The 24,013-nt window shown below is 44.4% G+C and overlaps 1 protein-coding gene across 37 annotated transcripts in view; it reads right to left on the bottom strand.

Annotated features, from left to right (window-relative positions):
- Window positions 1-6,501: 6,501 nt before the first annotated feature.
- Window positions 6,502-24,013, bottom strand: part of SIPA1L1 (signal induced proliferation associated 1 like 1) — a 410,589-nt gene continuing 393,077 nt past the window's right edge. For 35 of the 37 annotated variants that reach the window (XM_064292697.1, XM_064292696.1, XM_064292698.1 and 32 more), the window contains 7 exons: window positions 22,612-22,851; window positions 21,694-21,859; window positions 15,561-15,807; window positions 12,369-12,515; window positions 10,538-10,652; window positions 7,433-7,562; window positions 6,502-6,768 (listed from right to left, as the gene is read on the bottom strand). In XM_064292697.1, coding sequence (XP_064148767.1) covers window positions 6,625-6,768; window positions 7,433-7,562; window positions 10,538-10,652; window positions 12,369-12,515; window positions 15,561-15,807; window positions 21,694-21,859; window positions 22,612-22,851 — 1,189 coding nt within the window. In that variant the 3' untranslated portion in view covers window positions 6,502-6,624. The remainder of the gene's footprint in view (window positions 6,769-7,432; window positions 7,563-10,537; window positions 10,653-12,368; window positions 12,516-15,560; window positions 15,808-21,693; window positions 21,860-22,611; window positions 22,852-24,013) is intronic. The other 2 variants (XM_064292691.1, XM_064292690.1) reach the window with 2 other exon arrangements.

Here is a 24,013-nt window from a genome sequence, read left to right as displayed (position 1 = left end):
ACCCTGAATTCAGACTTCTAGTCTCCTAGACTGTGAGAGACTAAATTTCTCTTTGTTAAAGCCATTTGCTTGTGGTATTTATGTTATAGCAGCACTAGATAACTAAGACAAGGAGATTGGGGAAGGAAATGGCTTCTGTGGGTTTAGTGATGGGATCCAGAGACACCAACTCAAATGTCCAGTTATCTGGCTGTATATAAGGCAATAGGGAGTAAAGTTGTCAGTGCTGAACTGGAGAACCCATACCCTTCCAAGCCATTTTACACTTTCGCAAAAACAGACAAAAAACTGGATTTATTGATGGGCAGTCATTTTGTGATTCATTTCTTAAATACATTTCAGAGTTACAGAAGTGCATAGTAGAGGTGCAGCTGGGTAGGCTCATTAGAGATTCAGGGGTGTGCTCACAAGATCTAAAAAAAAAAAAAAAAGGTGTAGGGCACAACTAGATGGTACCCGGCTACCACCACTGACTGCTCTGACAGGGATCACAATAGAGGGCCCTGGACAGAGCTAGAGAAAAATGTAGAGCAAAATTCTAACTCACAAAAAAAAGACCATACTTTCTGCTCTGACAGAGACTGGGGAAACTCCGAGAGTATGGCCCCTAGATGCCATTTTAGCTCAGTACTGAAGTCACCCTTGGGGTTTACCCTTCAGTCAAAGATTAGACAGGCCCGTAAAACAAAATGAAACTAAATGGACACACTAGCCCAGGGGCAAGGATGAGAAAGCAGGAGGAGATAGGAAAGCTGGTAATGGGCAACCCCAGGTCGAGAAAGGGAGATTGTTGACATGTAGTGGGGTTGGCAACCAGTGTCACAAAACAATATGTGTATTAATTTTTTAATGAGGAACTAATTTGCGCTATAAGTGTTCATCAAAAGTACAATTTAAAAAAAAAAAGGTGTAGGGGATCGGCCATTTAAAAAACATAAGTATTTTGGGTTAAGGAAAAGTAGTGATAAGATGTATCAACCAACACGTGCATAAAGGAATGCATTTATCTAAAGACACACAGTAAGGCACCGGAGCTTAGGGTATTTTGTCTGGGAGATCGATTAGGTTGAGAGAGGGTGATGAGAGGTATAAATTGAAGGATAAAATGAGCTGCTGGTATTTAAAGGCAGGGCTGTGCCTTAGCAAGAGGAGCTGTTTAAGAGGCAAAAAAAGATGTGCTGTTTAGAGTAAGTAATGGAAGGAAATGTGAGGTATGCATGTCCATACGATGAAGACAGAGTGGCTGAAAGGGGATAATGAGGTGTAATAAGAGATGGGGAGGTGAAAAGCTCTGCTGGGTCTCAGGTGTGATGACCCAGCTGCAGGAGGACAGATGGAAGATGTTCGATTTGAAAGGCTGGAGGACCGGAAGGGAATATAATCTGACAAGGCAGCAAGGGAGCCTTGGGGAGAGAAAGGGTGTGAGGAGAGGGTGAACTTGGACAGATCAGAAAAGAGCAATAAAGGGCCCCAAAAGCTAGAAGATAAAACCAAGGCTAAAAATAACCAAACCAAAAAATACAGCTGGTGTCTTCAAGGTGAGCTATAGTTTATATAATGGATATCGAGGATAACGCTTTCCTTCTCTCCTGACAGTAGCAAAGAAAAGGGCTGTCACGCAGCATGGGGATTAAGGTAAAGATCTCTTAACGACGTGGGCTGGGTATGAGGGAAGCTGTGAAATTTGCTTGTTTATTAACTGAGGTTTGGTAGATTCTTGGAGATTAGGGTGAGCAGGCTGGCTAAATTTGGAAGTCGGTGATTTGAATTCAGCACTCGCAGCCTGGATCTAAGTCTCCTAGTTTCTGTACCCCTGTTGTGACCCATCCACTGTGGGCCTGGCTAAGGGGCTCTTTGACTGCCATCTCCAGGCCCTGCTTTCCTCAGCAGCACTGCTATCCCAATTGTCAGCCCCTCAAGGTCACCAAGGGCATTCCTTGATAATCTGGTAACTAACAAAAACCAAACCATTGCTGTCAATTCTGACTCACAGCGACCCTACAGGACAGAATGGAACTGCCCCATAAGGTTTCCAAGGCTGTAATCTTTACAAAAGTAGACTGCCGCATCTTTCTCCCATGGAGCTGCTGGTGGGTTTGAACCTCTGATCTTTCAGTTAGCGGCTAGCTGAGTGCTTCACCACTGTACCACCAGGGCTTCATCAATCTGGTAACTAGTCCCATGTAATGGTTGTGAAGACATGCCAGCCCTAACTAGGCAATACAGGAATTTAAAAGTGGCAGAAAGGTTCATGCAAAGAGGACTATAAATCACTTTTGGAATAAAAAAGTCCGTGCTTTTATGTAACTAAACCCTATCTCTTCAGCTACACATTGAGCCTGTTTCCCCCACACAGTGTTCTGTGGAACAGCTCACCACCACACACCAGTTGCCATGAGTTGACCCCATGTGTGCCAGAGGGGACTGTGCTCCATAGAGTTTTCAGTGGTCGGTTTTCTAGACCACCAGGCCTTCCTTCTGAGATGTCTCTGGGTAGACTCAACCCTCCAATCTTTTGTTAGCAGCCAAGTGTGTTAACTATTTGCACCGCCCAGGGACTACTCTGTGGATCAGCTAAACTGCCTAAATACTACTCAGCTACCTGGACATTGATAAGTGTCTCCTGGTTGAGACAGAAAACCTAGAAAACAGGCTTTAAAAAAAAAAAACTACTAATGAATACTCGCCTGTTGGAGGACCCGAGGCGGTACAAATGGTTTATGCTAGACTGCTAACCTAAAGGTTGGAGGTCTGAACGCAAGCAGCAGTATGGCAGAAGATAGGCCTGGCAATACGCTCCTGCTTAGATTACAGCCTGTTAACCCTGTTCTTCAAGAGCCCTCTTTCTAAATCATCATCTGGGAACCTGTAGAAATTACAAATCCTGGGGCCTCACCCCAGGCCTGCTATATCAGACCCTGGGTGTTTCGCCCTGTAATCTGTGTTTGAACAAACCTCCAGGTAATTTTGACGCAAGCTCAAGTTTGAAAGTCACTGTTTTAAAATGTACCCAGAGTACGAAAAGGCTTTGTTCCTAGAAAAGCAACATAAAAGCCTTAATCTATAGATAGAAGACAGGGAAGGCATGTCAACTGTCTATAATTTGTCACTGGCTTTACACCTATTATCCCACTTAGTCCTTAAAATAATACACCAAACCAAAAATCAAACCCAGTGCCGTCAAGTCGATTCCAACTCATAGCGACCCTGTAAGACAGAGTAGAACTGCCCCATAGAGTTTCCAAGGAGTGCCTGGCAGATTTGAACTGCCGACCCTTTGGTTAGCAGCCGTAGCTCTTAACCACTATGCCACCAGGGTTTCCTAAAACAATATATGAGGGCTGTTATTTTAACAGACGAGGAACCCAGCTGGAGAGATTAAGTCATTTACCTAAGAGAACACAACTACTAAGCAAGGGCTGGATTTGGGCCCTAGTTTATCTAAACCAGTAATTTTTTCCCATCAGATTATGTTGCTTTCTATGGACAAGTCGTTAATGTTGGAATTCATATGATAAAAAGTGTTCAACATTACCCTGGCATCATTATTCTAACATAGTTCATGTTTAACAATGACCAAGGTTTTAATGGGTGTATGTGTTTCCGATTAACTCATGCCACTTTGTACTTTAATCTTTCATTCATTCTGGGACAGCAACACCAAGGTTGCTGGAAGCTTGCACTGTGAGATTGGAGTCTGGGTTCAAGTCAGCATTCTACATTGAACTAGAGACAAATTGTGTAAGCGCTGGGTGTTTCCTTTGCTCTTCAACTATCATTTTTTATCCCCGTCTAAAGAGTTAGTAATCTGATTCAGTTTATCAGCAGATTTGGAGAGTAATTTATTGCCCCCTCCATTCGGCTTTGGTGGCGCAAATGGGTAAGCGCTAGGCTGCTAACTGAAAGGTTGGTTTGAACCCACCCAGCTACGCATCAGAGAAAGACCTGGCAATATGTTTCCATAGAGTACAGCCAAGAAAATCCTATGGGGCAGTTCTACTCTGTCACGTGGGGTTACTATAAGTCAAAAATGACTAGATGGTGCCTAACAACAACCATTCTGCTTAAGGATAAAGATCCTGTCAAAGCAGGCCAGTGGCATCTTCCCCCAGGAATTCCCAGCCCTTCAGAAATAATGTATAAACCCTCCAAACCATGTAAGAACCATGGTCTAAACAGACCCTCTGAGCTTTTAGTGTATCTTGTGGCATCCAGTCTCACGCCATCCTATAATTCTAGAATTTGTAGAACTGCTGAACCAAACTAAAGGAAAAAACACTACTGTCGGCTCTCAATTAGCTGCACCACTGGAGAGGAACGGTGATGTGGTGGATTAAAAAAAAATTTGGTTCTATTTGGCTTTGGAATGCATTATGATTTTTTTTTTTTTCAGTAGATTAGCCTTTCTAATTATATTCTGCACAGCCTAATACTAGCTGGCATTTGTATTCCCTGAACACAGGACATCTGACATTGGGAGACACGGGAGCACAAAAATGTGCTGGTCTCAGAGAATGGCCATGTTGTTATGGAAAATCCACACATACACAATGAAGAGTAAACTAATTACAAAGTGCTTGGCAAATATTAAATCCTAAGCAGAGAAGGCAAAAGAGGACATGTGGACAGAGAGTACAAAAAGATATGAAAACTCTAAAAAGGGCAGAAACTTTCAAGAATCATCTTCAATGTTAATGAAGCTTGACAAAAAAATAAGGATGCAAGTGACTGGGCGGTCTTTCAAATAAGAAAACCTCAAGCAATGAATACCAAAGTGTTTTAAAAGAGTGTTTAAAATGAATTTTATTGTTTGAACTTTACAAGTAGTCTTTAGAGGCTTCAGACAAGAACTCTGTTGCAAAACTCTAATAAATAGCTTGCCCCAAGTCCCAAACAAAATTTAAAACAAAATAAAAACAAAACTCAGAGGAATAAGCAAGACTTCAGAATGCTTGGATGTTAGCGATATTTCTCATTTACAAAGAGAAATCAGGCAATGTACAATCTCCTTCATACAAGGCAAAGAGAGAGAGACAGACAACGGAAATCCTTACAAAGCACTCCGAAATCTTCCTGTTTCCATGATAGCTATGTCATCAGAAAAAAAGAAAAAATCCACAGACAAATTATAGTCATGAATGAAAGCTTATGTAGCATAAACATCTGGTAGTGGGGGTGGGGAGGAGCAGAGGGGAAAATTCACCTTGTTCCTTTCAGGGATGGACAGAGGAACGAGCTGAGATTCCTTGTGGAAGGGATGGGAACTTCGGAGCAGCTGTGCCAGTTTAGGGATAATTATGAAGGCAAGAAACAAGGCCACCAAGGGCTTTTCTGTCAGTCAACGCTGGTAGGCCTGGTCTCTGTGCTCTGCTTGGTGAGGGCCTTGGACCGATGGTCCTGAGGCCCAAGGTGGCCTGCATCACTAGATAGGAAAAACCATGCTTAAATTTCACCCGGGGCCATGCCCTTTCTATTACCACAGCCATTGCTCCTGAAAAGCAAGCATTAAAATTCACAGTTTAACATTCTTTTTTAGCTTTTCCTAGTTACAAATAATGGCAAAGTATTGCTTTGGAAAGAAGGATTTATTATTTATATAATCATTTTGAGCAAGCTTATCTCTTGTCATTTCTACTGGCTTAAAAATTACCACGCTTTCATATTTTAAAATCTGGAACTAAAGTTTTGACCAAATGCATACAATAGGGAAGATAAGAAGTACAAGTAATAAGGTTGTTATTTGGGGGAAATTCTGCAATAATTTGTTTGGAGCCATGTAGCTGTGGAGGCTGATTCCCATTTAGTGGGGCTCACTTAAGCCAAACAAAAAGAAGCATTAGGTTTGAAGGGCACACCTGGGACCATCTCCCTCTGGAAAAGGAAGGTGGCAGGAAGTGATATCACAATGCAGGATGTGAAATGGGGTGTGGCCATCCGGCACTGTCTCTACCCTCTCTCTGGGTTACCAACTCACTGTTATCAAATAACCGCATCCTGCTGATCTGTGTAAGATAGCTATTAGGTCATGCACAAGTCATTTAAGAGAGGTAGGCATTTTCTAAAATCACCTCCCTCTCCAGGCATTTTAAGGAAGAAGGTAAGGAGAGTAACCCCCCAGACTCCTCAAATAAACAATTTAAAAACAAAGAAACAAAAAACCCTTTATTTTTCTAGGAACAATGATGTTTGTCAAGATAACAAGGGAAAGCTTGGGTTACTGGAAATAGAAAGAGCTGACGGAAATAGAGGCAAATGGGCCAGGGAGTGGGGGCTGGGGGTGGGGACCCTGGCCCTAGGTCCAATTTCTCTTTAATTACATAACAACAGATAAAGATATTGTGCAAAAAAATAAAGACATTCACATTTTAGCAGTTAAACTTTTATTTTACTTTTTAAAATTTTTATTTACTTTTTTGTTTTTCTTTTCTACAAAAGGCAGATACTGATTGTTGATCTGCAATTCTTGTGTTGTGCACTCCCCGACATGGGGCAAAGCAGGAAGCTGGGGGAGGTGCTGTGAGAACACTCTGAATGGCATCAACGGGAGGCTTCAACACCCTGGTTAGAGAACGCAGCACTCCGCAGTCCCTGTGGTCCCCCTTCTCCTTTCCACCTTAGCCTTCCCTAGCTCATGTCTATGGTATTGAAGACCCACTCTGTGAACTTCTTCAGCTTGTCCGAGGCATTCTGGGACTCCTCTTGTAGCCTCAGGTTGTCCTCACGCAAGTGCTGAACTTCGGCCTGAAGGTGGGCTTTATCTTCTTTTTCCTGGGAGGTAGAGCAAAGTATAAAAAAACTAAGAGGTGGGGCCACACCTTGGCCAACTGCTAGAAGTAGCTATGGACCCATTATGACCTTTGGCCCATTTCCATTCTTCTTTCTACCAAACTCCCAAATACACGGCCTGGTACTGGCTGTTAAGATATTGTAAACCCAGGGAACAGCTCTTCACTATAGGTTTGTCTTGGAATGTAAACATATTAACGTGTGTTTTAACATCTTTGTTCATAAAGACCGTCTTAAATTTTAGACTATGGTTTTGGCAGTTGTAGTCCTAATATAATCAAAGCCACCCAACAAACAAAACACTTGACTCTCTTGGTGCAAAACTCCAATAGCAATGACGGGTGGGTCCGGACTAGTGGCATGTCATACAAGGGGCACGAAGGTTGGGAGAGGGCTCAGAGGGGACTGGCCGAGGTTCAAAGGCTGTCACAAAAGAGGGAACCATCTTTCCATACATGTGACCAATGAAAGCCTTCTTGAACTCCATGCCCTAGTAGGAACTGAGCTCCAAGCTGCCCCTAAACACATGTTACAGGAAAGAGGGAAACACCACATCTTATTCCACCATCACTATTTAACTAGGGCTCATACAATTCAAGGGCAGTTTGCACAGACTGGCCAGTTTGCTTTGGGAGTAAGTATTTACCTTCTTCAAATCTTCCCGAAGCATCTTCAACATGCCTTCCAGCTGGTCCACTTTGGAAGCCAGAGTGGGAGAGGAATCTTTACTGCTGGGAATGAGAAACAAAAGGCCATGTTGGCAAGAGCCTCCATGGCTGGTTTTGTTGTTTTTTAATCTCGGGAGGCTACACTTATTAAAAAAAACAAAACAAAACAAAACAATTTTCAACATCAAATTACTCAGTCCAGTGACCCAATGTGCATTTTACTTTCAAAAAGAGAATGGTCATCTTAACAAAAGGTAATACAAACTTGAACTATAGCCAATATAGCTTCCTTTGTTAAAGACGCTTCATCTTCATGACAAAAGAATAAAGGACAATAAGTGAAATGACCTCTTTGGCAGCACAAGAAGTACCTTCTGGCAGATAAAATTGTCAAACAATGAAATGATTCCTAGGGGGTTCTGCTTGGATCTCTTTTAGTGAGCTTTAAAAAGAAATCTATGCCTCTGTGTGTGTGTGTGTGTGTGGGTGGGTGGGTGGGTGTGGGTGTGTGTGGGTTGGGAGGGTGGTGCTGGTGTAGGACTTGAGTTGGGGATATGGTGGTAGGGGAGGTCTCTGGTTCCTCCCCAAAATAAGTCAGTGGCCACTTGTTCAGTTACAGCTAAGTTATGATCCAATATCTTAAAAACTAGTCTAAATATCTTAAAATAGATTTAAAAAATAAGACTACATGTTTTCAAAAGCTATAAGCCCAAGCTTAATGTCTTAAGCTTGTATTAATAGCAAAACAGAAGGCCCACAATTTTCTTTCCATTTTTGTATATTTTATTTAGGTGCTAATAATGCTGTGCTAGTGGAGCCCTGGTGGTGCAGTGGTTAAGAGCTCGGCTGCTAACCGAAAAAAGCTGACAGTTCAAATCCACCAGTCACTCCTTAGAAACCCTATGGGGCAGTTCTACTCTGTCCTACAGGGTCGCTATGAGTCGGAATTGACTGAACAGCAATGGGTTTGGTTTGGTTTTAGTGGGCACCAAAAGAAGGGTGAGCTTGAAGATGAGAGGGCTACCCAACTAGCCAGACAGATGACACAGCGGGTAAGCTCTGGCCCCAGGGTTGAGGACCTTCGTCACCTTTTCTTCCCAGGCTCATCTACCTGTATTCAAGCTGCCATTTTCCTGAGTGAGTTCTAGACAGTCACACAACCTCAGAGTCACACAACAGAGAATCTAAAAATCTTCTACTGGTTAACAGCCAGCCACCTCTTTCCTGAGGTCAACAGAGAAGAGGCAGTGACTCTTAGAATTTTTTGAATCATGGAATAAAAGATACTCTTTACTTTAAAAATCAAAGTTCAACGTCACTGAATTGTACATGTGAGGTATGTTGAAATCACAATTTTTTTATTACACATGTATTTACCACGCACACACACAAATCAAAGTTCAAGTTAGAATCTCTCACCCCAAATGAACTGTGCAAATTCTGCAAATTCTGGATCTACAGCAAGCCCAAAAGGCAAAACCCACAGTGACAGAGAGTATAACAAGACTGCACACAAATGGAATGATTATGACCTCCAAACTTTTAACAGAAGACAATCAAAAGCTGACAATGAATGGATTATAAAAGGAAGTGGACAGCTACAATCTACAACCTTCTATAAACGACGGTCACTCCATATACTGCAATAAGCTGGTTAGAGCTTGGATGGGTTGAAGAGCTAAGATGTGGGAGAACATGAGTGGTGCTGACTTGTGGAACAGAAACAACGAGGCAGAAGACAGGGATGGGATGGTGGGGTGTCCTTCACAAACAAGGCCATCAAGTACACCGTCCTAGCTCCTGGCTGGGCTCGCTCAAGCCATTCTAGGTTGTCAGGATTGAAGCAACTCTCAGTAGCTTATCTTGACTTCTAAAGTTTCTTCAAGGTGAATTCTATGTGTGCACGTGCTTTTATAAAAACACAGATACTTAAATTCATTTGCACTTATTCTGTATGTACTGGACAAAGAAAAGAGCAGATCATTACCCTCATCTTAGGATTCCACAAAGATTTCACAACTGTCAAAAATCCTTCCTCTGGAGAACAGTCTTTGCTCACTCAGCCTTCTCTTTGTTAGAGGCCCCATCCTAAGAAGGCACATTCTGGGCTCTCTCCTGATTCTGCCATTGTTTAAAAAAAGTCCTCCACAGCCCAACTAACCACAGCTCTCTTCACCCCAGCCGTCCCGAAGACAAAAGTGTAGGCAACACCTGTCTCTTACACCACTAAGAGCACTTCCTTGCAGACCTGCTCAGAGGAGTTCTCAACACCGGTCCCACAGTATATCCGCACAATATATATCAACCTCACTTTGCCCGTTGCTGTCCGTCTCTGACCAAATTTCACAGACACCTGGATTCTTAACCATCTTCAAAAGGGCTTAAGGAAAGCAATTTTAAATTGATGAAATGATACTGTTCTACATCAATGAGTGCTGACTAAGAGTCCCACGGCTGACTGCTGGGATCCTTTACTATGCAGGACGATCACACACATGCACCAAACTCACCACTGGAAACAGAGGGAAAGTAGAAAAGTCAACCTCTGTGCAGTTAAGTCAAGTTAAAGAGTCCATGCTCTTGGCTCTTAAGAAAACCCTCTGGGCCTCAGTTATTGTTTACCAACTTCTTATTTTACACGTTTCTAACTATCCTGGCGATCCAGCTTTCTAACATCATAGCTCTGAAGCAGCAAACCAGGAGCTGCTAAGACAAGGCACATTAACAAGCAAGACCACCAACTGACAGCTGGAGGAGAGCTGGAAACAGCAGCCTAAACAAGCCCAGGAGCCTGGGGATCTTTAGTGCAAATGATTTCTCGTACCTGGTAAGCCCCTTGGGCATGAATGTATTATGGCACTAAATAATAATGAATATTCCTAATTGCGGCCTTAAGTCATCAAGAAGAGTTGAATTGTGTTTACAGTATTTTGTTAAACTACAATGTGAAGTGGCTGGCACTGTGGTGATGAGTTTCATGCAGCTAATCCGTGTGGTCTCCATCGTCTCTTCCCCACATCTGCTGCCACTAGTGGGTATGACATGCACTACAGGGTGGTGACCCTCACCACTGAGTGACCAACCTGCTGTAAGACTTCATCTGGGCCAGAGCCTGGTCCTCAAGCTGATCGCTGTTGGATGCAGCACTCAAGGGGCGATGATTTTCATCACTAGCAGCAAAGAACGAGGCTCTCTGGACTGGAAAGGAGATAAGAAAGCATTCAATAGTTTAGAACTATATCCCTGGGCCCTATCTGTCAAAGTCAGCAAGTGGCCTACATGGACAGTTGAATCCAAATCAACGTCCAGAGATGCATGGAAACCTATCCCCCAGCCCCCATAGGAAAACATACTGTTGTTTTAGCCATAAGAGGTGGTAACATTGTGACTTCCCTTTTAGAAGTTGTTGTCACGAATCAATTTCTAGTCTTCCTTTTGTCTTGCTCATCAAAGTGGCATTCTATGAAGCGTTTCCCTGGAAACAGGCCTTGAGCCAAATTTCTAGACTAAGGCTTTCCACTCAGTGATAATACAAAATGAATTAAAGAGTTAGTATTTGCGTCTCGAAACTTCTGAAATATGTTTTTCACAAGATACCTGGTCACCGTGGTGGACTGTAACCTAAGTCCATGCCACTTGTGTTTCAAAATGTACCCATTTAAAATGTGAGCTGAGGGGGGAGGGGAATCCCCCATTAAAAAGGCAAAGCTTCTACCATTTTGTATGAAGGAGAGTGACCAACAGATTGGAATGTACAATCAAATCAGTACTGGGGAATTGTCACCAGCTAAATAAACACTAAAGAGCCAGTGGGGTTTGGTCGTTGGCTTCTCTGTGGCTGCCTGACTTTTCAATTTTGTGTCCTAGTAAATATCCCTCCAAAATTGCAACTTGGTTAAACAGCAACTTTCAGTTTTTCCAAGAGCTACAAAAAAAAAACAAAAAAAACCCCAAATCCAAACATTTCCTATCATTGTAATTTGATTTGCTATCATTATAATTTTATAAAGAACTTTTTAGCACCAAAAAAATGTGAAGTGATTATCTAAAAGTCAGTCTTTAGACAAACAGGGATAGTTGACAACCTTATGTCAACACACACCCTCCCCCCCGCAGTCTGTTGCCGTCGAGTCGATTCCGACTCAAAGCAACCCTATAGGACAGAGTAGAACTGCCCCATAGAGTTTCCAAAGAGTGCCCAGTGGATTTGAACTGCCAACCTTTTTGGTTAGCAGCTGTAGAACTTAACCACTACACCACCAGTTTCCCCTCGACACACATAGCATTATTTTTACTTCTTCATATTCCAGCAGACCAGATTGGTACCACTCTGAGGGTCCGTGTTTAAGAACCAGTGGCCTAAAGCAAGCACATAGCCAGCGGGGTGGAAAAGGAATGGTATAGACAAAAGGCGTGCTACTATACATGGGAGAGATGAACGAGAAGGGCACACGAGGCAGCCAGCATCTGTTGGGGCTGGGGCACGGCCAAGCAGGTCAAACACCCTAACACCTGACTGTGTGTTTAGCAATGTCTTTATAACATAATGAAAGTCTCTCCAGATATATGTTCTTTTCAGTCAAATGACAGCTGGGATTCCTCTACCCCCTGCCCTCCCAAGCATGGAAGAAGCAAAGTATCCACGTTATGAATTCCTATTTAGAGGAAACACCAGGTTCCATCTGATTAGGTAAAACGTGCGTTAAGTGCCCAGCATAGGGCCTGGCCCCTATTGAGTGCTCAACAAATGTTAGCGCAACTGGCTTCAGCCTGCGCCAGTGAAATGTATAGGTGTCACAGTGTGCAAAGCAGCAGGGAGAACAGACACTTGACCAGAGCACCTATACCACCAGCACGTGTTAGCATGACACCTGTGGGCTCCTGTGCTGTCCTACTGATCTTCAGTGGACTCACCCTCGTAGGCTTTGGCAGCATCTACCAAGTTGGACCAATCCAAATCTGCAGCAGCATCAGGCAAGGGCATCAGGCCGGGGTCGGGCATGGGCTGCCTTCGGGTCTCCTGGATGTCAGTAAGGGAGCTGTCTGAAGCCGAGAACTCTCCTGCAGGAAGGGATGGGGAATAAAGACACTTCTTGTGCCCATAGGAGAACCACTTGAGAAAGTGCCCATTTCCACTAGCACAGTGGATATAAACTAGCTGTTACCTGGAGTCCCTTTCTAGGCTAGCAGGCCAGTTGTGGCCATGCTAAAGCTGACTTGAAATAGGAATGGCTTCCTCCCACCAATCTCTGCCAGTAGTGTGAGGAATGGAAAAATTAGTTTTACATCAAGCAGTCTGTTTGCCCTTGGGAAGCTCTGCTGTTTGTCTGCCGTGAGGCCCAGGGCAGCTGCAGTGGCCCACTTTTCCTCTGAGTCCAGGGACTCAGACGAGGAAGAGGAGGGCTAGCTCAACAGGGAGCTCGGTGTTAGACCCAGCCCAGGGAAACCTGTTCAGACCTGCTGAAGGGGCTCAGGGGCTTATTTTTATCTGGAACCAGATGGCCCCTCAAGCCCACCATGCACCGGGGCCTGGGATCTGACTCACCCTCGCTCATGCTTGGAACTGATTAGGGACAGACGCATCCCTGGCCCACATCTGTCCTGTGTCCAGGATGGTAAAAAATCAGATAATGTGAGTGAGAGCGCCATGTTACCCACACGGAGTTAACCCAAGAAGGTGCTGTTAGGATTGGTACTGGCATTATTCACCTTCAAAGGACACAGGGCCATCATGGTCGCAACTCTGTGCATTAGTTCTGGATTATAGCAGTCCAATACCTCAAGCCCCTTCTAGGTGACAATTTGGTGAAGACAAGTATTAAACCATTGTAACAACTGACAATCTTAAAAACTAACCTTTGCTGAATCTAGGGCACAATTAGCCCCTCTGTTACATGGAGGGCGCATTGTGAGGCTCAAGTACAAGTAGGTGAAAAACAGAAAGGAAGGGCTCCTGGGGCCAGGGAGACTGTAGCTCATGAAATGCAAATTCCCCCAACAGAGCGGAAACAAGCAATTTTGTGAGAAGGGCGGCCGCAGAACGTGACTGTAACATTAAAACCCATGCAAACAAGGAGCTCAAAGTGAAACTCTTTGTTAAAGGCAATAAGCAACTCCAGAAATACCTGTTTACAAGGAGTTAAAAAAGTTTTGTCAATTATGGTAGCCTGGTAAATCAGAGTATATTTAGTACTTGTTTTCCCTTTCAAATTATGTAAAGAACTGCTTTGAAGTGCAGCTGCTAGTTATTAATGTGCTTAAAATTAGCAAAATTATGAGTAAATGGAAAGCAACAAATACTGCAAGATATTAAATGCTCAGCTCTATTTGGACTTGCTCTCATCAAGGGCCAGTAGGTGGAACAAGCAATTTTGTGTGCCATTCAAAACCCTTCTGCCCTTTTATCTCTGGAGCCCAAATTCCCACATAGGGAAAGCAGAAGTCACCCGCCTCATCCCCCATCTACACGTCACTGGTATTCATGACAAATGAGGCATGGGCAGAGGGAGAGAGCCCAACATCACCACAGCTGCTGCCTGTCTCTCAGGAAAGCAAGAAGAGGTGACAGGAAGGTGCTCAGAGGGTTGCTTCCTAGTTCCCTTCCTTTTCCACAGCCTGACAATAGTTGTAAGTAGGGGGCAGGTTTCCTGGCATCGCTCAGAATGCTGGCTCTTAAAAGGCGGGGCCTTCTTTGGACAGAGCCTAGTATATGCCACACGTAGGCCTTCACAAATGCTGTATTTTTATTGCTGCAAAGGTCAAAGAAAAAGTGCAGGCAAGTAAGAAAAGCATTTAAGGTAGGCAGGAATAGTAGGAGCGATGGAAATGAGGAGACTGGCCTCAACTTGGGAGGAGGAGGAGAGAAAACGTAAGGGACATAAACATCACTAGCGGGAGGTTCTTTCTGGAGTCTAGGTGGCAAAAGTGGTCATTTCATGTGTCAACTTTGGTTTGCTGGGGGCGACCTTCTGGGGCAAAGAGAAACCAGATTCAAGCTGCAGTAAGCTAAAAGGAGAGTGGGGAAGATGGCATGGGCCTTGGGTGAGGTCTGCCATGGTGACCAGGGGAGAACAGGTCTGTGTAGCTGAGCAATGAGCAGGATGGAGATGTTGGAAGGGATATTCATGAGAGTGGGTTGAGAGCTCAAGAATGATGGAGGGAGAAAGCAAACTGGGCAAGTAGGAGAAAGATTTGGAGGAAATACTGTTCCAGAGAAGATGGGAATGGAAAGGAATGATCAGGTTGGACAGGCCTGTGGGTGTACAGGGACAAAGAGATACAACAATCGTAGAATTCACAGAAGAAAAAGGGCAGGAGGGAGGTGCAGTTACAGCAGTACGTGTAACCAACGGTCAGGAACACAAGTTCCCACAATAGCTGTGTGCTATGTTCGCCCATACCTGTGAGGGTGGGTGTAGACCCTGAAATTGGGTTGGACAGAGACAAGAGAAAGGAAAAGAACAACTTTGAATCCATAGTCCCAGAATATGGTTCATAGTAATACTGGGATCTAGCTGGGTCACAAAGTAAGCAAGCCAGACATATAGGAATCAAGGGCAAGAACATTATCAATAAACCTTTCCCTGGAATAGTAATATTTGCTCGCTAACTGAATGAATGAATGAATAAGTCAACAAATGAGTGATCGATACCACAGGCAACTAATGAGTAGTCGACATCACAGCCTGGGCAAGACAGGGAGTGATGACAGGTCTAGGTTATTACAATGGCTGACAGGAATCAGGGACACAACTCTAAGAAAAAACTGTAATCCAGCATTAGTCAAATTCATCCAATCAACCGAGCAGCTGGGATGTTTGGTAAAAATACTGATTCCCGGACTACTCCTTTGGAGATCTGAATTCAGCAGGTCTTGGGTAGGGTCTAGGAATCTGTATTTTTAATAGGAGTCCCAGACGACCCAACTGACCTGTGAGGTAGAGCGTCTGTACTGTGTGGTCTGGCATTACAGGAGGGGAAGGAGATAATCTGAGCACAGAAGCAGGACGTACTCCAATTGCCATTCCCTACGCAGGCTGAGTGCACCGTTGCTGGGGACACTGGCCACCAACAGGGCTGTCCTGCTGCAGCTGAAAATAAGCTTACCATGCAATGACTTCATCCCTAAGGTGTAAGAAGGTCTCCGCAGCGGAAGAGACTTGGGGAGAGAAGGGTACGTGCTGCTGAAGAGGACATCGTTGGGCAGGGCTTGGTCCAGAAGTGAGGCCCTAGAGGTGAAGAAGTGCTCTCTCTGGCCACTGTAAATACTCTCATCCGACAGCGTTCTGTGCAAGGCCCGCCTTGAGGTGGGGGTGGGAGGGAAAGGAGACTGAGGAGAGGAGAGTGCGTGGAACTGGAAAACAGAAAACAGTATGAGAAAAAGTCAATTTTCTGGTTCAGACACCCAAGTTCAAGGTTGGGGCGGGGTGGGGATGGGTCAACAGAGCACTGCTCCAGGAATACCCCATCAAGTTCTAGCCCCAACAAGAAACACTCAGGCCTCACCATCTGCGCCTAAATTCTTGAGGAGTTAAAGTAACAGTCTCTAGTCATCATCTCCTCAGAGCCCACAGGCTGCCTGGAGCCCATCAGTCAGTCCTCCATACGTAATTCAGAAATGTGATTAGGTGGCTTGATTAATATGGTGCCGTGGCTAAGAATACGACTTTAGGATCAGATAAAAGTGAGTTTTCCCTGAATCCTGTGTCTTGGTTAAGTCATATTATCTCTCTGAGCCCCAATTCCTCATCTATCAAATGGGGGCAAAACAACTTTCAGGATTATTAAAAGGATTAAACGAAATGCTGGACTGACCACAAGGGTGGGCATCAGTGGTATTATTCAGTGATGCTATGGTCTCAGGGGAAGGTACCCTCAGAAGCTTGTCAGGTGAGAGTATGTTTGCTGGGCAACAAGAGCATTTGATCACGTAAATGTATTAGCTCAAATAATAGGTAGCTTTCGATAAACATTAACTACTAAGCTATACTTTTTTCCCCAGTTAACTGCAACTCAATTCTGACTCATGGGGACCTCACGTGCACCAGAGTAGAACTGTGCTCCATGGGGTTTTTGATGGATGCCTTTTTTGGAAGTAGATCACCAGGTCTTTCTTCCAAGGTGCCTCTGGGTAGACTTGAACCGTTTGGTTCGCAGCCGAGTGCATTAACTGTTTATGCCAGCCGGGGACTCCTAATGGAACCTGTATTTGATATATGAGTTTTGCAGATGGGTTTCCAAGTACGAAATAAAAATAGGGAAATCAGCTTTATAAATGACAAACATTCAGTTCCAGATAGATATATTTCTAGTTGACGTCTTTTGCTTTGGTGCCCAGATTTGGTTGGATTGGGATTTTTTTCTGCCAATAGTCAGCTTCTGAGAATCCCATTACCTGAGCAACAAGAGACACTTAACAATATTAAAGTCTCTAGCACAGTGAATGCCAACAGAGCCTTCGGCACAGCAACCATAAAGCGATCCTTACTTAGTGCCCCTTAGACTCCTGTTCACCGTGGCAGGGAGAACAACCCGAAGAACAGGTGAACACAGGAGGAGGTCTGAGTCACTGCTGGCAGAAGGCTACCATGGTATTTGCCATAACACTGAAGGGGCAGAGAACTAATGCTACAGCAATGGCTCCATCAGGCGGCTGATTTCACAGACCCAGAAACAGAGAACTGATGTTCAGGTTCATTCCTGCGCTCTTGGCCTTAACAGGCTTCCATTCAACAGGCCAAGGGTTACCCCAGCTGAAGCTACCCACAACGTAGTGCACACAGATGCTGCATGAATAGAAAAATATTATTACTAAATGGCATTGTAAACAAGCTCCAGGTGTAGCCAATTGGGTAAAAATTGTGTTCACTATAAAAAATTGACGATGAGTTAAATCCACGGTACACAGGTGCTGCATCGCAAAAGAAGCTGCTGTGACGAGTGCTTTGCCAGGCTTTAAGTGGGGAGAGCTTAGTATGGAAGTGACAACCGCCCTTCTCACTTTACGAGAAGAGCAGGCCTTTGCGGGTACATGGCTTGCTAAGTGAAGCTTTTTTTTTTTTTTTTTTAAATAAAATCAGATCATCTCCTATCCTGCAAGGTTCTAGAATATCACACATAAGGCCAGATCTGAGATCTCTGTATTCAAAAGCTGCTGTCCATCTTTTTCAACACCTCCGGTTTGGTTTTAGAAAAGTGATTTCCTTCCCAGTGAGTATTTCCACAAGAGAAATTTTCTGCCAACTCTAGTTTCAGCGTCTTTGGGCAATATTCACATACTTCGAGGCAGTAAGGTACCTTGAGTAGTGTGCTTTACTAAAAGTTATAACATTCTGCTCTAAAGGAAAGCAGAGATGGGAGTGGAAGAACGCAACCTGCCTAGATGTCTTTTGTCCACTAAGAAACGGCAGTATTCAGTCTTGTCCAGAAAAGCAGGGATGGCCCCTCACCCCATCCCTCCTCAACTCCAGTATTAAATTAGGTATGCACTGGGAACACAACAGAGAACCCCCGAGGGAGCAAGAGAGCAGTAGGATGCAGACCCTTCAATTCTTGTAAAAAGACCAGACTTAATGGTCTGACTGAGACTAGAAGGACCCTGGTGGTCATGGTCCCCAGACCTTCTGTTAGCCCAGGACAGGAACCATTCCCAAAGCCACCTCTTCAGGCAGGGATTGGACTGGACAATGGGATAGAAAAAGATACTGGTGAAGAATGAGCTTCTTGGATCAGGTAAGACACTTGAGACTATGCTGGCATCTCCTATCTGGAGGGGAGATGAGAGGGCAGAGGAGGTTAGAAGCTGGTGAAATGGACACGAAAAGAGAGAGTGGAAGGAAGGAACAGGCTGTCTCATTAGCGGGAGGGCAATTATGAGTACATAGCAAGGTGTGTATAAATTTTTGTATGAGAGACTGGCTTGATTTATGAACTTTCACTTAAAGCACAATAAAAAAAAAAAAAAATTAGGTATGCAGACCTAGTTGGTTCCCAGGAGTGCCCCTGTCTCTCTTGCAGATCACTGGGCACTGGCTTTACCCAGTGCTGTCAGCCCCTGTGACAGAACCACAGTGGAGTCTCTGTCGTACCCAACAGGATTTCAGAGAGCAGCCAGGCAAGGGGTTCTCAAGCTGTGTTCCAAGGAGCCCCAAGGGTTCCTTACAGCACTATGGCTTAGCAAGAAGAGATTGTCAGGTGGGACCCAGATGCCACGCTACACCCTGCCCCAGTCAGAGAAACTCTATCTTCTCAGTTCTACATACTGGGCTTCCATGTACGCTTTTATTTGAAAGAAAGGGTTTCAGAGCTTTGTAAACATCTGGGAACTCTTGGTCTACTCTGTCTTCTTCAAAGCTGACTTTCCAAAAAGGCCCGGAGAGGTACAGTCTTGTTTCCAGTCAGTCTCCTGTTCTCTCATTCTATCCAGTCCCCCTGGCCATCAGTGACATGCGTTACCACACGTGCAATATGCAGGCATCAGCTCTTTCTGAACACTGTCGTTGGCTGGGAAGTAGCACTAGTGGTTTGCACTGTTGTCTGCTTGCCTGCCAGACTGTATGGGGCCCTTGGGGAAAGTAAAGATATCCCATCTCTGCCAATGCCATTTCTTAGAATGCTACATCTCTGCCATTTTCCTTGAGGTAGGAGCTCCATAGCAGCTGCGAGGGGCTCTGCAGCCACCCACCTCTTGGCCACAGCCTGCCTAGCAGATCACTGCCACATCCTCTCTCTGCAGACAGGCGAGCTGTGTTTTCAGAGCTTGGCAGTGACGCTGCCATTTGATATTAATGACTGCTCATAGGTAGGACTTGTTATCCAAGAAAGCAAATGTGGCGTGTGAGTGGGTTCCAGGGATTACAGCCCAAAGCTGGCCACTCCTAAAACCCTGAAGCCTGATGCAGCGGCTTGGAGCCTGGAGCCAGGCTCGGGCTGGAATACTTCCCAAGGGCATGCCAGCCTTCCCGACAGCAGAGCCATGGTCATTCAGATGATGAATCTCAGAAGACACACAGAACTACTTAATGGAACTGTTCTGAAACCAAACCACTCAAAAAGGATGGACTGAAGAGAAAACAGAGTATGCCCTGCTCCTGCCAGCTCTTTAAAGCAGGAGCACTTTCTCTGCAGAGCCCTCACAGTAAGACAGTCACAACATAAAAAAGCATACCCCTGTGTCCAGTAGGCATGTTAAAGTCATTCTACTTGGAAATAAAAGCCCAAGACCCAGAATGAGGGCAAAGCAGACATCTGTCTTCAATTCTTGCCATTGCACTGCATAAAATCAAAAGAATGACAGCTCTGAGCTTGCCCGCCTTTCCAAAACTGCTAAACTCAGAATTAGAGGAAAGATTCCTTTCAGGGCAAGTTTTATTTTCTTCTAACCTCCAAAGAAAAATATGAAATAATTTTTACTTTGAATATGGTACTTAAAAATTTTAATACACCTCTTTGGGTGTTGATGGATAGAGAAAAAAGCTTTGAGCACTACCTTTTGCAAGGTTGCTAAGGAAACCACTTGTGCTCTGGGTGATGAGTCAGAACTGTTAAGTGCTGGCTTATAAAATTGGAAATTACAGAAATCAAGAATGGCTATGTCCTTAAAGAGATTTATTATGTTAATGTTTATAAATCACTTATTTCTCAGCAAAACTCCTGAATGGCCCTTGGAGTATATTTAATTCCTGTAAACGTTAATCTTTACGTTGAGGGGGTATATGTGACCTATCTGAAGGAACACACACATACACACCTACATACACACACACACACACACACACACACACACAGGCTAGAATGGCTCCAGGAAAGCCTCGATGTGACAAGACCATGTGGCTCCTCCAGCCTGTCGCACCTCTTGCACTGTGATCATAGTTTGAAGATGGTTAAGTGTTTAAGGAAATACTGTAGCTTCCATTTTCAACTGATTCTCAAAGTTCTTCTTAAATTAAGTTCTCTAGCCACTTCAAAGAGACTACAAATCATTTAACTAAGAACCCCGAGAACAGAAAACTTCAAAGCTGACTGCCATGACCCTTCCGGGGTAGACCCCTTCTCCTGGGGATACCCAATACACTCACACTGTATACTGTATACTCAGAGTGAAATACTTTGGGGCTCACCCAGTAAACACCAATTTCCATCCAAGGGAGATTGGTCACAACACCTGTGTGTCAATGACCTGGTAATTCACATCTGTCAGCCTGTCAACAACTGAGGCCAAGAGTGAGACTGCACATGTTAGCAGACAAGGAGGCACTGTACCTCAAGTAGGCTTCAAGTGTCCTCCACACTGAGAAGACAGAACAAACCCTTCCAAAGTCCTGGCCACTGACACAGAAACTTACTCTGAACAAGTGTTTAGGACTTGGTGGGGAGGGAGACTGGGTTTTAGAGAGGACATTTATAGTCCAGAATTCTGAGAGTGAAGGAGAAGGAAGGCTTTATGAAGTAAAGAGAGTCTAGAAAGTTCTGAAGGTAAATGTGTAGCCTTAGTATATAGCAAGAAGAGGTGACTGTTGGAAACTCTGGTGGCAGTGGTCAAGTGCTACGCCTGCTAACCAAAAGGTCGGCAGTTTGAATCCACCAGAAGTTCTCTGGAAACTCTATGCGGCAGTTCTATTCTGTCCTATAGGGTTGGAATTGACTCAATAGCAATGGCTTTGGTTTTTTTGTTTTCAGAGGAGAGTGAGTTTCCTTCAGGCAGTTCCTCTCAAGCGACTGAAGGGCATATGGCCAGTAGGTTTGCCTGCCTGGGGCCAGGGGACAGAGGGAGGAGCAGAGTACAGAGTGCTAGGGACCCAGGGTGCACAAAACAAACTGTGAGTATTTATGGGAGGAGGAGGACCCTGTGGACAGAAGGCATGAAACACCTCAGAGAGAACTCTGTATCTGACAAGAGAGGCCCAGGTGTCTCTGTAGAGTTCTGAGAAACAATAATGTGAGTGATATTCAAGGAAGTGTGGTGCTCTTGCATTGTGAGGAGGATACACTGAAAGAAGAGCAAGCCATGGCGGGGGTACGGACAGGTTAATACAAACCAGGCTAAAGAGATGGGGATGCAGGAAAAAACGCCTGTAAAACGCTGTGAACTAATTATTGGGAAGACAAAGTGATGGCTGGGACTGGGGCACAATGCAGAAGAGCCATCACTAACACTTCCCAAAAGGTGTGAGTACAGCGACCAGCCCCATCATGTCTGACTTCTCTCTGATTGCTATGTACCCCAAGCTCTATTGTGTACCTTAAAATTTTTCTGTGATTCAGGAGTTGGGCTTTCAAGGTCTATCAGTTTCTTTAGATCCTCTTCAATGGTGGACTTGGAAGCTGGCTTAGGAGATGCTCGGAGGTCCCTGGTTGAGGCCTGTAGCCTGGTGTGGGTTATTTCATTGCCATCACTCTGATGACGCCTTGAAAGGAAGGGAAAAGAGAGTAGAAATCAAATCAACAAGGCTGACTGACTCTAGGGCACGGTGGGCTTTGAAGGCTGTAAGTCAAGGAGAGAAGAAGAGAATAACTTCTGTTTAATTACATCACAGTCTATTCTGATAAATGTTAAAGAAACAAAACCAATTTGGAACACAAAATGAACAGTCTAATTTATAAATCACTCTTTTGCAGTGAACCATTAATTCTATCAGCCAAAATTAGCAACAAACTTTTTAAAAGACCACAGGATATTAATCCCAAATGTAAGTTTTGCACAAAAACAAAATAATGGAATAAATCACTTATTTTATTACTATGCTATTCAGTCCTTCGTATTCAGGAGTACTTTCTAATGTTTCCTCTGGCGCCTAACAGCCAAGTTCACAGAATTACATGGGAAGGCCTTGGTTAACATCTTCAAGGATCTCACAGGGCAAGTGTGGTCTTAGCTACACCAGAGGGGCAATTATTCTCCAGTGTGTTTTTCGGATGTACTCTTTCCTTAGGAGACCCAAGATTCTCAAATCCAAATGTTTACAATACATCTTATTTAAGGAACAAAGTGGAGAAAAAATTTAAGTTTTAGTTTAAACGCACCCCCCCCCCCGCCACCCCGCCGCCAAACTACCCCCTCCCCATCACCCAGCCTGGCCTCTCTGTTGAAGGAAATGACCCCGGGCTTTTCTGTTCTGTACTTTTATAAAAGCAAACCACCCAGCAAGAGAGTCCTTACTTTCTTGTGTCCATAAATCCCACAGAATTTATGGTTCCTTCTGGTTTTTTCCACCCAATCAGGTACTTGCTCGTAGCACCCTGGCGAGGGTAGAAAGTCCTGGGACCAGACGAGGAGGAGGAGGAAGAAGAGAATGAAGGTACGAGCTGCGAAGAGGTGGCAGGATGAAGCTCTTCTTTAGGGGAACTCCTGGCACTGGTGAAAACGACCGGGCTGGCCGAGTGTCGGGAGCTCATGGTACTGAGGAGAAGCAGGACAAAGACCAAATGAGCCGAGTGTGCATGTGTGCTTCCTGAGGTGGTAACGTCAGTCATAAAAGTGTCGGCCAGGGCAGGGTGAACACCGGGCGAAAGAACAGTGAATACTTCATAAAATATTAATGGAGGTAGATGGCTGGCCTTGTTTCCTGACTGTAATTTAAATGTCTGCTGTCAAAGTGACATATGGTCACTGGGGCTTAGTCTGCACTTTAAGTTAAAAAGTAAAAATATTTAAGGCTGTCCATGGCACTTTCAAACACACCGGCACCACTGAAGTTTGTCAGAGTCACGTCTAGAAGAGACGAGTGATGGGGAAAGGCAGCAAGAAAGGTCTAGCAGTCTCAATGGCTGTCTGTCTTGCTTTGCTCAGAACTAAGACTCATGGTGACCCTCCCCAGGGCTGAACTAAGGCAGGGAGAAGAGAACGAATTAGGGATACAGCTTCCACACACTCACATCCAAGACTTAAGGGGCACATTGAGTTCTCCTTCCCCAAGGCATCTGGCATTAATATCTACTCTCTAGAGTTCTGGCCCAGAGTCCTGGTGGTACAGTGGTTAAGTGCTTGGCTGCTAACTAAAAAAGTCAGTGGTTCTAACTCACCAGCCGCTCCGCATAAGAAAGATGTGGCAGTCAGCTTCTATAAAGATTTACGGCCTTGGAAACCCTATGGGGCAGCTCTACTCTATCCTACAGGGTCACCAGGAGTCTGAGTCTACTCGACAGCAGTGGGCTTGGTTTTTTGTTTAAACAGTTGTTCATCATCAATTAATTTTAAACATTGGTTAAAGATTACAAAAGGAATAAAGAGAAGGCTACTCATTACTTTTAAAATTTAAAAAGGAAGAATCTTCAAAACGGACTGAGAGTTTACACTCACTGCAAGTCTGGAGGGCGTTAACTGTACAATTGCCATGCTTCCTTCCCCAGGATCTCACAGGACCTAAGTTCCCACTACTTGAGCCCCACTGAGGTCTCCAGCTTAGGATGAGACAAAAGATGGTTGATTCTCACTACAGTGAACTTCCAGTTACTGAGGATTTAATTAACAACGTGTGGACCCAAAGCATTCCTTGACAGCACTATGATTTGTCAAAAACTAATGGTCCTGATCCAAAAAAAGTACGGGCTTTAGCTAATAA

Source organism: Loxodonta africana, chromosome 10, assembly GCF_030014295.1.
Source record: "Loxodonta africana isolate mLoxAfr1 chromosome 10, mLoxAfr1.hap2, whole genome shotgun sequence".
NCBI classification, from domain to species: Eukaryota; Metazoa; Chordata; class Mammalia; order Proboscidea; family Elephantidae; genus Loxodonta; species Loxodonta africana.
This window is presented reverse-complemented; position numbering and strand designations above follow the sequence as displayed.